The sequence below is a fragment of the Petromyzon marinus genome (assembly GCF_048934315.1).
Source record: "Petromyzon marinus isolate PM22_M1 ecotype Great Lakes invasive population chromosome 75 unlocalized genomic scaffold, UKy_Petmar_22M1.pri1.0 chr75_unloc.4, whole genome shotgun sequence".
Lineage (NCBI taxonomy): Eukaryota > Metazoa > Chordata > Hyperoartia > Petromyzontiformes > Petromyzontidae > Petromyzon > Petromyzon marinus.
In genome coordinates this window covers 117,692-131,406 of record NW_027422616.1, presented here as the reverse complement: position 1 = coordinate 131,406, position 13,715 = coordinate 117,692, and the positions used below count along the sequence as shown (strand labels likewise).

At 54.5% G+C, this 13,715-nt stretch overlaps 1 protein-coding gene across 4 annotated transcripts; it reads right to left on the bottom strand.

The window, feature by feature from the left end:
• Window positions 1–2,751: 2,751 nt before the first annotated feature.
• Window positions 2,752–12,216, bottom strand: LOC142908174 (uncharacterized). Of its 4 annotated transcripts, none has more exons than XM_076058479.1 (2): window positions 5,113–12,216; window positions 2,752–4,885 (listed from the first exon to the last, which is right to left on the bottom strand). In XM_076058479.1, the coding sequence occupies exon 1, from the start codon at window positions 11,732–11,734 to the stop codon at window positions 10,799–10,801; it is 936 nt and encodes a 311-aa protein (XP_075914594.1). In that variant the 5' UTR covers window positions 11,735–12,216; the 3' UTR covers window positions 2,752–4,885; window positions 5,113–10,798. The 4 variants fall into 4 exon arrangements, with proteins under 4 accessions (XP_075914594.1, XP_075914595.1, XP_075914593.1 ...); XM_076058480.1 differs by having other exon boundaries at window positions 2,752–7,062; window positions 7,138–12,216; XM_076058478.1 differs by having other exon boundaries at window positions 2,752–7,293; window positions 7,369–12,216.
• Between the last annotated feature and the right edge of the window lie 1,499 nt (window positions 12,217–13,715).

Sequence of the window (13,715 nt, the reverse complement as noted above, 5' to 3'; positions counted from 1 at the left end):
CCCACATTATTTAACATCTATTTTGACCACGTAGTTCGTGAAGCCTTTGATGGCCGTACCAGAGGAATTTCCATTTGGCACAGATACAATGGGAGGCTGATCGATGCCCGGGTGCGGTCAAGGGATGGCTCCCTATTGCTCAACCACGTTATGTATGCCGATGATTTGGTGATTGCTGCTCACTCAGAGGAGGAGTTGGAGACGCTGCTGCTGAGACTGGAGCGTGCCACTAAGAGATGGGGCCTTACTATCAGCCCCACCAAAACTAAGCACCTGCCTGGGTATTTTGTACCATCGGACACTCCACCCCCACAACTCCCAATCGGCGATGGGGCAGTTGTGGAGAGAGTGGAGAGTTTCCCATACCTGGGCAGTGTGCTCATGACCGGCTCCAGTTTAACAGCAGAGGTCTCACTCCGAATCAGTCGAGCGGCAATTTCTTTTCATCGGTTGCGTAACGCTGTGTGGAAGCTACCTGGTCTGTCGCTCCGCACTAAGCTTCGGGTCTTCTCGGCCACGGTCATTCCCTCCCTTCTCTACGCTTGCGAAACGTGGACCCCCCTAATGGAACATCTTCACTGGTTAGAAACATTTAGACTGGCCTGCCTACAATCCTTCCTTTGTTTAACCAGGCTGGTTTGTGTAAAGAGCTCAAAAATACTTGAACGATCTGGACAAACTCCCATCCGTGAGCTCCTCCGGCAGGCAAGGCTGCGTTGGCTGGGTCATGTAGCCTGCATGCCCAGCCACCGCATGCCGAAACAGCTTTTTCTCAGCCGGACAGAAGGGGCTATTCGGGCGTGGCACGGGCTAGAGAAGAGATGGACTGATGTGGTACAGGAGGACGTGGAGCTGAGTGGACTTGCCGATGACTGGTACCAGCGGTGTCAAGATCGGCCGCTGTGGAGGAGGCTCATGAAGGATGCTACTGGGCAGTTGGAGGCAGTCGCCCTCCAACAACAACGGAGGGCGGAGGAGCGACGCTCACAACAACGAGCGGAGCGCCGGGTGGCTAAGGCACAGCAAGTTGGCACAGTAGGGGGCATAGGTGGTGCATCAGCCACTCATCTCAGTCATCTCAGTCAGTCGACCCGTGGCACCTGCTGGGTCTGCCCCGTGACCTCCTGCCAGCGGGCGTTCGACACTTCACGTGGCCTCAAGGTGCACATAGCCTGGCACAAGCGTCGTGGTGACGTCGCCGCCACTTAGTGGCGAATGGCGGTTGTTGTTGTCCGTCTGTATGTATGTCTGTCTGAGTATATCTGTCTGTGTGTGTGTGTCCGTCTGTACGTCTCTGTGTATGTATGTCTGTCTGTGAGTATGTCTGTCTGTCTGTCTGTGTGTGTCCGTCTGTATGTCTCTGTGTATGTATGTCTGTCTGTGAGTATGTACGTCTGTGTGTGTGTCTGTCTGTATGTCTGTCTGTGAGTATGTCTGTCTGTCTGTGTGTGTCCGTCTGCATGTCTCTGTGTATGTATGTCTGTGAGTATGTACGTCTGTGTGTTTGTCTGTCTGTATGTCTCTGTGTATGTATGTCAGTATGTCTGTCTGTACGTCTGTGTGTGTGTCCGTCTGTACGTCTCTGTGTATGTATGTCTGTCTGTGTGTGTGTCCGTCTGTATGTCTGTCTGTGAGCATGTCTGTGTGTGTGTGTCCGTCTGTATGTCTCTTGTGTATGTATGTCTGTCTGTGTGTGTCCGTCTGTATGTCTCTGTGTATGTCTGTCTGTCTGTGAGTATGTCTGTCTGTCTGTGTGTGTCCGTCTGTATGTCTCTGTGTATGTATGTCTGTGAGTATGTCTGTCTGTCTGTGTGTGTCCGTCTGTATGTCTCTGTGTATGTATGTCTGTCTGTGAGTATGTCTGTCTGTCTGTGTGTGTGTCTGTCTGTATGTCTCTGTGTATGTATGTCTGTCTGTGAGTATGTACGTCTGTGTGCGTCCGTCTGTATGTCTCTGTGTATGTATGTCTGTCAGTATGTCTGTCTGTCTGTGTGTGTCCGTCTGTATGTCTCTGTGTATGTATGTCTGTCAGTATGTCTGTCTGTGTGTGTCCGTCTGTATGTCTCTTGTGTATGTATGTCTGTCTGTGAGTATGTCTGTCTGTATGTGTGTGTGTCCGTCTGTACATCTCTGTGTATGTATGTCTGTCTGTATGTGTGTCCGTCTGTATGTCTGTCTGTGAGTATGTCTGTCTGTGTGTGTGTCCGTCTGTATGTCTCTTGTGTATGTATGTCTGTCTGTGAGTATGTCTGTCTGTCTGTGTGTGTGTCCGTCTGTATGTCTCTTGTGTATGTATGTCCGTCTGTATGTATATCTGTCTGTAAGTATATCTGTCTGTGTGTGTGTCCGTCTGTACGTCTCTGTGTATGTATGTCTGTCTGTGAGTTTGTCTGTCTGTCTGTGTGTGTGTCCGTCTGTACATCTCTGTGTATGTATGTCTGTCTGTGAGTATGTCTGTCTGTCTGTGTGTGTGTGTGTCCGTCTGTACGTCTCTTGTCTATGTATGTCTGTCTGTCAGTATGTCTGTCTGTCTGTCTGTCCGGCAACGTGGCACACCAGGAGGGTTTCCAGCACCACGCCCGGCCGCCTTTGTCTCCCCCTAGTGGCGCTCGTTTGAGGCCGAAGCCGACACAAGGGCTGACCGATCTCTCCGACAGACAACCCCCCATACCCACCCCACCGCTCGCTCGCTCACACAAACCTCGCCATCAGCACAAATAATGAAGAAGAAGAAGAAGCAGACGACGAAGACGCAGTACCACCACGTGGTGCAACCGGTAACGCGTCACGTGGTTTTTCATTGTTTTTTTTTTAACAGTGGAACAACAAAGACAAAGACACTCGCCCTCCCCTCCCCCTCCCTCCCCTCCCTCCCCTCCCCCCTCCCCTGTTGGGTGACCATCACCTACGAAAGGCCGCGGTTGGAATGTGGCGTGCGGGCAGCACCAGGCCCGGCCGCCTTTGTCTCCCCGAGTGGCGATGTCCACCTCACAATGCACCAGGGTACTTACGGGGCCCAACACCTCACGGAGGGAGACGGGGGGGGGGGGTGGTCTCGGGAGTACACTAACCTAGGTTCGAGCCCTGGGTCTGGGTGTCTCTCTCTCTCAAGGGGGTTCACAATGGCCGTGACGGAGACACTGAGACCCTAGGTTCGAGCCCTGGGTCTGGGTGTCTCTCTCTCTCAAGGGGGGTCACAATGGCCGTGACGGAGACACTGAGAACCTGGGTTCAAGTCCTGGGTCTGGGTGTCTCTCAGGGGGTTCACAATGGCCGTGACGGAGACACTGAGAACCTGGGATCAAGCCCTGGGTCTGGGTGTCTCTCTCTCTCAGGGGGTTCACAATGGTCATGATGGAGAGACTGAGATTCTAGGTTCGAGCCCTGGGTCTGGGTGTCTCTCTCTCTCTCAAGGGGGTTCACAATGGCCGTGACGGAGACACTGAGACCCTAGGTTCGAGCCCTGGGTCTGGGTGTCTCTCTCTCTCTCTCAAGGGGGTTCATAATGGCCATGCCAGAGACATTGAGATCCTGGGTTCGAGCCCTGGCTCTGGGTGTCTCTCAAGGAGGTTCACAATGGCCGTGACGGAGACACTGAGACCCTCGGTTCAAGCCCTGGGTCTGGGTGTCTCTCTCTCTCAAGGGGGTTCACAATGGCCGTGACGGAGACACTGAGACCCTGGGTTCAAGCCCTGGGTCTGGGTGTCTCTCTCTCTCAAGGGGGTTCACAATGGCCGTGATGGAGAGACTGAGAACCTGGGTTCGAGCCCTGGGTCTGGGTGTCTCTCAGGGGGTTCACAATGGCCGTGACGGAGACATTGAGATCCTGGGTTCAAGCCCTGGGTCTGGGTGTCTCTCTCTCAAGGGGGTTCACAATGGCCGTGACGGAGACACTGAGACCCTAGGTTCAAGCCCTGGGTCTGGGTGTCTCTCAGGGGGTTCACAATGGCCGTGACGGAGACATTGAGATCCTGGGTTCAAGCCCTGGGTCTGGGTTTCTCTCTCTCTCTCTCTCTCAAGGGGGTTCACAATGGCCGTGACGGAGACATTGAGATCCTGGGTTCAAGCCCTGGGTCTGGGTGTCTCTCTCTCTCAGTAGGTTCACAATGGCTGTGTAGGAGACACTGAGACCCTGGGATCAAGCCCTGGGTCTGGGTGTCTCTTTCTCTCAAGGGGGTTCACAATGGCCGTGACGGAGACATTGAGATCCTGGGTTCGAGCCCTAGGTCTGGGTGTCTCTCTCTCTCTCAAGGGGGTTCGCAATGGCCGTGTCAGAGACATTGAGAACCTGGGTTCGAGCCCTGCATCTGGGTATCTCTCTCAAGGGGGTTCGCAATGGCCGTGATGGAGAGACTGAGAACCTGGGTTCAAGCCCTGGGTCTGGGTGTCTCTCAGGGGGTTCACAATGGCCGTGACGGAGACACTGAGACCCTGGGTTTGAGCCCTGGGTCTGGGTGTCTCTCTCTCTCAAGGAGGTTCACAATGGCCGTGGCAGAGACACCGAGAACCTGGGTTTGAGCCCTGGGTCTGGGTGTCTCTCTCTCTCAAGGGGGTTCACAATTGCCGTGGCAGAGACACTGAGAACCTGGGTTCAAGCCCTGGGTCTGGGTGTCTCTCAGGGGGTTCACAATGGCCGTGACGGAGACACTGAGAACCTGGGTTCAAGCCCTGGGTCTGGGTGTCTCTCTCTCTCAAGGGGGTTCATAATGGCCGTGTCGGAGACACTGAGATCCTGGGTTCGAGCCCTGGGTCTGGGTGTCTCTCTCTCAGGGGGTTCACAATGGCCGTGACAGAGACACTGAGACCCTCGATTCAAGCCCTGGGTCTGGGTGTCTCTCTCTCTCTCAAGGGGGTTCACAATGGCCGTGATGGAGACATTGAGACCCTGGGTTCAAGCCCTGGGTCTGGGTGTCTCTCTCTCAAGGGGGTTCACAATGGCCATGCCAGAGACATTGAGATTCTAGGTTCAAGCCCTGGGTCTGGGTGTCTCTCTCTCAAGGGGGTTCATAATGGCCGTGATGGAGACACTGAGAACCTGGGTTCGAGCCCTGGGTCTGGGTGTCTCTCTCTCTCAAGGGGGTTCACAATGGTCATGATGGAGAGACTGGGAACCTGGGTTCGAGCCCTGGGTCTGGGTGTCTCTCTCTCTCAAGGGGGGTCACAATGGCCGTGACGGAGACACTGAGAACCTGGGTTCAAGTCCTGGGTATGGGTGTCTCTCAGGGGGTTCACAATGGCCGTGACGGAGACACTGAGAACCTGGGATCAAGCTCTGGGTCTGGGAGTCTCTCTCTCTCAGGGGGTTCACAATGGTCATGATGGAGAGACTGAGATCCTTGGTTCAAGCCCTGGGTCTGGGTGTCTCTCTCTCTCAAGGGGGTTCACAATGGTCATGATGGAGAGACTGAGACCCTGGGTTCGAGCCCTGGGTCTGGGTGTCTCTCTCTCTCAAGGGGGTTCATAATGGCCGTGTCGGAGACATTGAGATCCTGGGTTCAAGCCCTGGGTCTGGGTGTCTCTCTCTCTCAAGGGGGTTCACAATGGCCGTGACGGAGACACTGAGATCCTGGGTTCGAGCCCTGGGTCTGGGTGTCTCTCTCTCAAGGGGGTTCACAATGGCCGTGATGGAGACACTGAGAACCTGGGTTCAAGCCCTGGGTCTGGGTGTCTCTCTATCTTAGTAGGTTCACAATGGCCGTGATGGAGACACTGAGACCCTCGGTTCAAGCCCTGGGTCTGGGTGTCTCTCTCTCTCAAGGGGGTTCACAATTGCCGTGACGGAGACACTGAGACCCTGGGTTCGAGCCCTGGGTCTGGGTGTCTCTCTCTCTCAAGGGGATTCACAATGGCCGTGACGGAGACACTGAGAACCTGGGTTCGAGCCCTGGGTCTGGGTGTCTCTCAGGGGGTTCACAATGGCCGTGGCAGAGACACTGAGACCCTCGGTTCAAGCCCTGGGTCTGGGTGTCTCTCTCTCTCAAGGGGGTTAACAATAGCCGTGCCGGAGACACTGAGACCCTGGGTTCGAGCCCTGGGTCTGGGTGTCTCTCTCTCAAGGGGGTTCACAATGGCCGTGACGGAGACACTGAGACCCTAGGTTCGAGCCCTGGGTCTGGGTGTCTCTCTCTCTCAAGGGGGTTCACAATGGCCGTGACGGAGACACTGAGACCCTAGGTTCGAGCCCTGGGTCTGGGTGTCTCTCTCTCTCAAGGGGGGTCACAATGGCCGTGACGGAGACACTGAGAACCTGGGTTCAAGTCCTGGGTCTGGGTGTCTCTCAGGGGGTTCACAATGGCCGTGACGGAGACACTGAGAACCTGGGATCAAGCCCTGGGTCTGGGAGTCTCTCTCTCTCAGGGGGTTCACAATGGTCATGATGGAGAGACTGAGATCCTCGGTTCAAGCCCTGGGTCTGGGTGTCTCTCAGGGGGTTCACAATGGTCATGATGGAGAGACTGAGATCCTTGGTTCAAGCCCTGGGTCTGGGTGTCTCTCTCTCTCAAGGGGGTTCACAATGGTCATGATGGAGAGCCTGAGATCCTGGGTTCAAGCCCTGGGTCTGGGTGTCTCTCTCTCAAGGGGGTTCACAATGGCCGTGACGGAGACACTGAGACCCTGGGTTCGAGCCCTGGGTCTGGGTGTCTCTCTCTCTCTCTCAAGGGGGTTCACAATGGTCATGATGGAGAGACTGAGATTCTGGGTTCAAGCCCTGGGTCTGGGTGTCTCTCAGGGGGTTCACAATGGCCATGCCAGAGACATTGAGATCTTGGGTTCAAGCCCTGGGTCTGGGTGTCTCTCAGGGGGTTCACAATGGTCATGATGGAGAGACTGAGATCCTGGGTTCAAGCCCTGGGTCTGGGTGTCTCTCTCTCTCAAGGGGGTTCACAATGGCCGTGACGGAGATACTGAGATCCTGGCTTCAAGCCCTGGGTCTGGGTGTCTCTCTCAGGGGGTTCACAATGGTCGTGATGGAGAGACTGAGATCCTTGGTTCAAGCCCTGGGTCTGGGTGTCTCTCTCTCTCAAGGGGGTTCATAATGGCCGTGACGGAGACATTGAGATCCTGGGTTCAAGCCCTGGGTCTGGGTGTCTCTCTCTCAAGGGGGTTCACAATGGCCGTGACGGAGACACTGAGAACCTGGGTTCAAGCCCTGGGTCTGGGTGTCTCTCTCTCTCTCAAGGGGGTTCACAATGGTCATGAAAGAGAGACTGAGATCCTGGCTTCAAGCCCTGGGTCTGGGTGTCTCTCTCTCTCAAGGGGGTTCACAATGGCCGTGACGGAGATACTGAGATCCTGGGTTCAAGCCCTGGGTCTGGGTGTCTCTCTCTCAAGGGGGTTCACAATGGCCGTGACGGAGATACTGAGAACCTGGGTTTGAGCCCTGGGTCTGGGTGTCTCTCAGGGGGTTCACAATGGCCGTGACGGAGACACCGAGATTCTAGGTTCGAGCCCTGGGTCTGGGTGTCTCTCTCTCTCTCAAGGGGGTTCACAATGGCCGTGACGGAGACACCGAGATTCTAGGTTCGAGCCCTGGGTCTGGGTGTCTCTCTCTCTCTCAAGGAGGTTCACAATGGCCGTGACGGAGACACCGAGAACCTGGGTTCGAGCCCTGGGTCTGGGTGTCTCTCTCTCTCAAGGGGGTTCACAATGGCCGTGTAGGAGACACCGAGAACCTGGGTTCGAGCCCTGGCTCTGGGTGTCTCTCTCTCTCTTATCTCTCCGAGAGTCTTAACCGACGGTGGCGATTTGGTGATTGGTGGGAGTCCGGTGGGGTTTGGGGTTTGGCGGACCTCACGTTAGACTCACAAACTTCTACGATGGCGACATCGACGATGGAGGTGACGGCGATGACGGCGATGGCGGGTGATGATGTCAATAACTTGGGTTATCACTGCGATGTCTGCACCAACAATTAGGCTACGAGGCGATACCACCACGATGATGGATGGATTGGGGGGACTGGAGGGGCGATGGGTACTACTCGTGTACAACAATCGACGTAATCCGTCTCGCACGCGCGCAAAAAAGTTGCCATCGGAGGCCAGGACCCTGGGGGGCGGGGGGGGGGGAGAGCAGAGGGTTCACAATGGCCGTGTCGGAGACACTGAGACCCTGGGTCTGGGTGTCTCTCTCTCTCTCAGGGGGTTCACGATGGCCGTGTCGGAGACACTGAGACCCTGGGTCTGGATGTCTCTCTCTCTCAGGGGGTTCACGATGGCCGTGTCAGAGACACTGAGACCCTGGGTCTGGGTGTCTCTCTCTCTCTCAGGGGGTTTATGATGGCCGTGTCGGAGACACTGAGACCCTGGGTCTGGGTGTCTCTCTCTCAGGGGGTTCACGATGGCCGTGTCGGAGACACTGAGACCCTGGGTCTGGATGTCTCTCTCTCAGGGGGTTCACGATGGCCGTGTCAGAGACACTGAGACCCTGGGTCTGGGTGTCTCTCTCTCTCAGGGGGTTCACGATGGCCGTGTCAGAGACACTGAGACCCTGGGTCTGGGTGTCTCTCTCTCTCTCTCAGGGGGTTCACGATGGCCGTGTCAGAGACACTGAGACCCTGGGTCTGGGTGTCTCTCTCTCTCAGGGGGTTCACGATGGCCGTGTCAGAGACACTGAGACCCTGGGTCTGGGTGTCTCCCTTAGGGGGTTCACGATGGCCGTGAAAGAGACACTGAGACCCTGGGTCTGGGTGCCTCTCTCGGAGGGTTCGCGATGGCCGTGAAAGAGACACTGAGACCCTGGGTCTGGGTGCCTCTCTCTCAGGGGGTTCACGATGGCTGTGTCGGAGACACTGAGACCCTGGGTCTGGGTGTCTCTCTCTCAGGGGGTTCACGATGGCCGTGTCAGAGACACGGAGACCCTGGGTCTGGGTGTCTCTCTCAGGGGGTTCACGATGGCCGTGTCAGAGACACTGAGAGCCTGGGTCTGGGTGTCTCTCTCTCTCAGGGGGTTCACGATGGCCGTGTCGGAGACACTGAGACCCTGGGTCTGGGTGTCTCTCTCTCTCAGGAGATTCACGATGGCCGTGTGAGAGACACTGAGACCCTGGGTCTGGGTGTCTCTCTCTCTCAGGGGGTTCACGATGGCCGTGTCGGAGACACTGAGACCCTGAGTCTGGGTGTCTCTCTCTCTCAGGGGGTTCACGATGGCCGTGTCGGAGACACTGAGACCCTGGGTCTGGGTGCCTCTCTCTCAGGGGATTCACGATGGCCGTGTCAGAGACACTGAGACCCTGGGTCTGGGTGTCTCTCTCTCTCTCAGGGGGTTCACGATGGCCGTGTCGGAGACACTGAGACCCTGGGTCTGGGTGTCTCTCTCTCTCTCTCAGGGGGTTCACGATGGCCGTGTCAGAGACACTGAGACCCTGGGTCTGGGTGCCTCTCTCTCTCAGGGGGTTCACGATGGCCGTGTCGGAGACACTGAGACCCTGGGTCTGGGTGTCTCTCTCTCTCTCAGGGGGTTTATGATGGCCGTGTCGGAGACACTGAGAACCCTGGGTCTGAGTGTCTCTCTCTCTCAGGGGGTTCACGATGGCCGTGTAGGAGACACTGAGACCCTGGGTCTGGGTGTCTCTCTCTCTCAGGGGGTTCACGATGGCTGTGTAGGAGACACTGAGACCCTGGGTCTGGGTGCCTCTCTCTCAGGGGGTTCACGATGGCATTGCACACAGTGGCATCCCTCTATAACCGTCTCACCCTGAAGGACACAGCTTGTACGTCTCCCCATATAATAATAATCATTATATATAATATTATAATCCTAGTCGTATCTACCGCGTGTAAACTCACACAACCCGCTGTCTCTCACTCGCAACATGGTGGAACATCATATTCTTGGTTCTTTCGGTAAAGTCACCACGTAGAAGGGAAACAATAAAATAATAAAAATACAAAACAATAAAATTCTCACGACGTTTACGACTGCAACACAAAGCAGCAATCATCATCAGGTGTGAAAACCACCACGTAGAAGGGAAACAATAAAATAATAAAAAATATAAAACGATACAATTCTCACGACGTTTCGACTGCAACACAAGCAGCAATCATCATCAGGTGTGAAAACCACAGCAAGAAAATAAAAACCGCCACTTTTTAAAATTTGTCTTGCTGTGGTTTTCACACCTGACGATGATTTTATTGTTTTATATTTTTTATTATTTTATTGTTTCCCTTCTACGTGGTGGTGACGTTGCCGAAAGAACCAAGAATATGAATCCGTGCAGTCGCGAAAGCTTTAAATAAAAACTTAAACGGTGGCACATTGTGAAGTGAACTCTGTTAATGGTTGATTTCAGAGAAAAAAAATCGTGATATTGATGTAAATTCGTCGTTAGCGGGCACGGGTTAACTCATCAACTCACCCACCCATTCATTAACTCACCCACTGACTCATTAACTCAACGACTGACTCATTAATTCACCCACTGACTCATTAATTCACCCACCCACTCATTAATTCACCCACTGACTCATTAATTCACCCACCCACTCATTAACTCACTCACTAACTCATTAACTCAACCACCCACTAATTAATTCACCCACTGACTCATTAACTCACTAACTGACTCATTAACTCACTCACTGACTTATTAACTCAACCAATCACTCATGAACTCACTAACTCATTGAGTCACCCACCCACTCATTAATCACTCACTAACCCATTAACTCAACCACCCACTCATTAATTCACCCACTGACTCATTAACTCACCAACTGACTCATTAACTCACTCAGTGACTTATTAACTCAACCAATCACTCATTCACTCACTAACCCATAGAGCTATGTGACTATGGGTCTCTGCGTGGTGAGTCTGTGGGTCTCTGTGTGATGAGTCTGTGGGTCTCTGTGTGATGAGTCTGTGGGTCTCTGTGTGGTGAGTCTGTGGGTCTCTGTGTGATGAGTCTGTGGGTCTCTGTGTGATGAGTCTGTGGGTCTCTGTGTAGTGAGTCTGTGGGTCTCTGTGTGGTGAGTCTGTGGGTCTCTGTGTGATGAGTCTGTGGGTCTCTGTGTGGTGAGTCTGTGGGTCTCTGTGTGGTGAGTCTGTGGGTCTCTGTGTAGTGACTCTGTGGGTTTCTGTGTGGTGAGTCTGTGGGTGTCTGTGTGGTGAGTCTGTGGGTCTCTGTGTAGTGATTCTGTGGGTCTCTGTGTGGTGAGTCTGTGGGTCTCTGTGTGGCGAGTCTGTGGGTCTCTGTGTAGTGAGTCTGTAGGTCTCTGTGTGGTGAGTCTGTGGGTCTCTGTGTGGTGAGTCTGTGGGTCTCTGTGTGTAGTGAGTCTGTGGGTCTGTGTGTGGTGAGTTTGTAGGTCTCTGTGTGGTGAGTCTGTGGGTCTCTGTGTGTAGTGAGTCTGTGGGTCTGTGTGTGGTGAGTTTGTAGGTCTCTGTGTGGTGAGTCTGTGGGTCTCTCTGTGATGAGTCTGTGGGTCTCTGTGTGTGGTGAGTCTGTGGGTCTCTGTGTGGTCAGTCTGTGGGTCTCTGTGTGTGGTGAGTCTGTGGGTCTCTGTGTAGTGACTCTGTGGGTCTCTGTGTGGTGAGTCTGTGGGTCTCTATGTGTAGCGAGTCTGTGGGTCTCTGTGTAGTGACTCTGTGGGTCTCTGTGTGGTGAGTCTGTGGTTCTCTGTGTGTGGTGACTCTGTGGGTCTCTGTGTGTGGTGAGTCTGTGGGTCTCTGCGTGGTCTCCCTCAATGCTGATGACTGTTTCACAAACACGCACACGGGCACGACACATATATAACAACTGAGTGTGCTCCCCCGTGTAGCCTCTGACAAATGGGGCAAGCGCTGTTGGGGATACAGCAAGCGGACAGCGCTCCCCTAAGAACTCATCGTTTTTTTTTCGGTAAATTCACGTGCAGTAGAGATACAATAAAATTATATCAAAACCAAAAAAAACATTCATTCACGACGTTTCGATCACAACGCAAAGCGCTCTTCATCAGGCGTTCAAGATTTGTTCTTGACAAGATTTGTTCTTCTTGACACCTAATGAAGATCGCTTTGCGTTGTGATCGAAACGTCGTGATTTATTTTGTTTTGATATAATTTCTACGGTATTTCTACACGCGCGACTTTACCGAAAAAAAAAACACGGAGTAAATTTTACGCGGTCGCGAAAGCTTTAATACTTTATCACTGCCTACGAAGCCCACGTGCACTTTGAAGTGGTCAGCGCCACCACGCCCGGCCGCCTTTGTCTTTCCCAACCCCCCCCCCCCAGCGGCACGAGGTTTTTGCTCGTTTTGAGGCTGAGTCGACCTAGGGGAGGAGGCCTCCGACCCCCCACCCCCACCCCCCCCAGGGTAACCGGTTCAGATGAATCGCAATCGCTGGTCGTGGTGGCTTTGAGCGGGGAATCGTGGCGCTAACCACTGCACCACCGCTCCCTACAATACACACACACACAGTGCGCTAACCACTGCACCACCGCTCCCTACAATACACACACACACAGTGCGCTAACCACTGCACCACCGCTCCCTACAATACACACAGTGCGCTAACCACTGCACCACCGCTCCCCACAATACACACAGTGCGCTAACCACTGCACCACCGCTCCTCACAATACACACACACAGTGCGCTAACCACTCCACCACCGCTCCCCACAATACACACACACAGTGCGCTAACCACTGCACCACCGCTCCCCACACTCACACAGTGCGCTAACCACTGCACCACCGCTCCCCACAATACACACAGACAGTGCGCTAACCACTGCACCACCGCTCCCCATAATACACACAGTGCGCTAACCACTGCACCACCGCTCCCCACAATACACACAGTGCGCTAACCACTGCACCACCGCTCCCTACAATACACACACACAGTGCGCTAACCACTGCACCACCGCTCCCCACAATACACACACACAGTGCGCTAACCACTCCACCACCGCTCCCCACAATACACACACACAGTGCGCTAACCACTCCACCACCGCTCCTCACAATACACACACAGTGCGCTAACCACTGCACCACCGCTCCCCACAATACACACACACAGTGCGCTAACCACTGCACGACCGCTCCCCACAATACAGTGCGCTAACCACTGCACCACCGCTCTCCACAATACACACAGTGCGCTAACCACTGCACCACCGCTCCCCATAATACACACAGTGCGCTAACCACTGCACCACCGCTCCCCACAATACACACACAGTGCGCTAACCACTGCACCACCGCTCCCCACAATACACTGCGCTAACCACTGCACCACCGCTCCCCACAAGATACCACACACACGCTCACAGACACAATACGTGTGTGTGTGGAAATTTCGTGGGTACAGCTGATGGTGCATCTACCGGGTCTGTCACGCGACCTCCTCCTGCACCTAGCCTGGCACAGCAGTCAACCTATGGCACTTGCTGGGTCTGTCACGTGACCTCCACCTGCACCTAGCCTGGCACAGCAGTACAACTCATGGCACCTGCAGGGTCCGTCACGTGACCTCCTACTCATGCACCTAGCCTGGCACAGTAGTACAAGCCATGGCACCTGCTGGGTCTGTCACGTGACCTCCTCCTCCTGCACCTAGCCTGGCACAGCAGCAGTACAACAACCCGTGGCACCTGCTGGGTCTGTCACGTGACCTCCTCCTGCACCTAGCCTGGCACAGCAGCAGTAAACAACCCGTGGCACCTGCTGGGTCTGTCCCCGTGACCTCCTCCTCCTCCTGCACCTAGCCTGGCAC

Excerpts from the sequence above, each read along its gene's own strand:
- LOC142908174 (XM_076058479.1), bottom strand. The coding sequence starts at position 11,734 with ATGTGTCGTGCCCGTGTGCGTGTTTGTGAAACAGTCATCAGCATTGAG.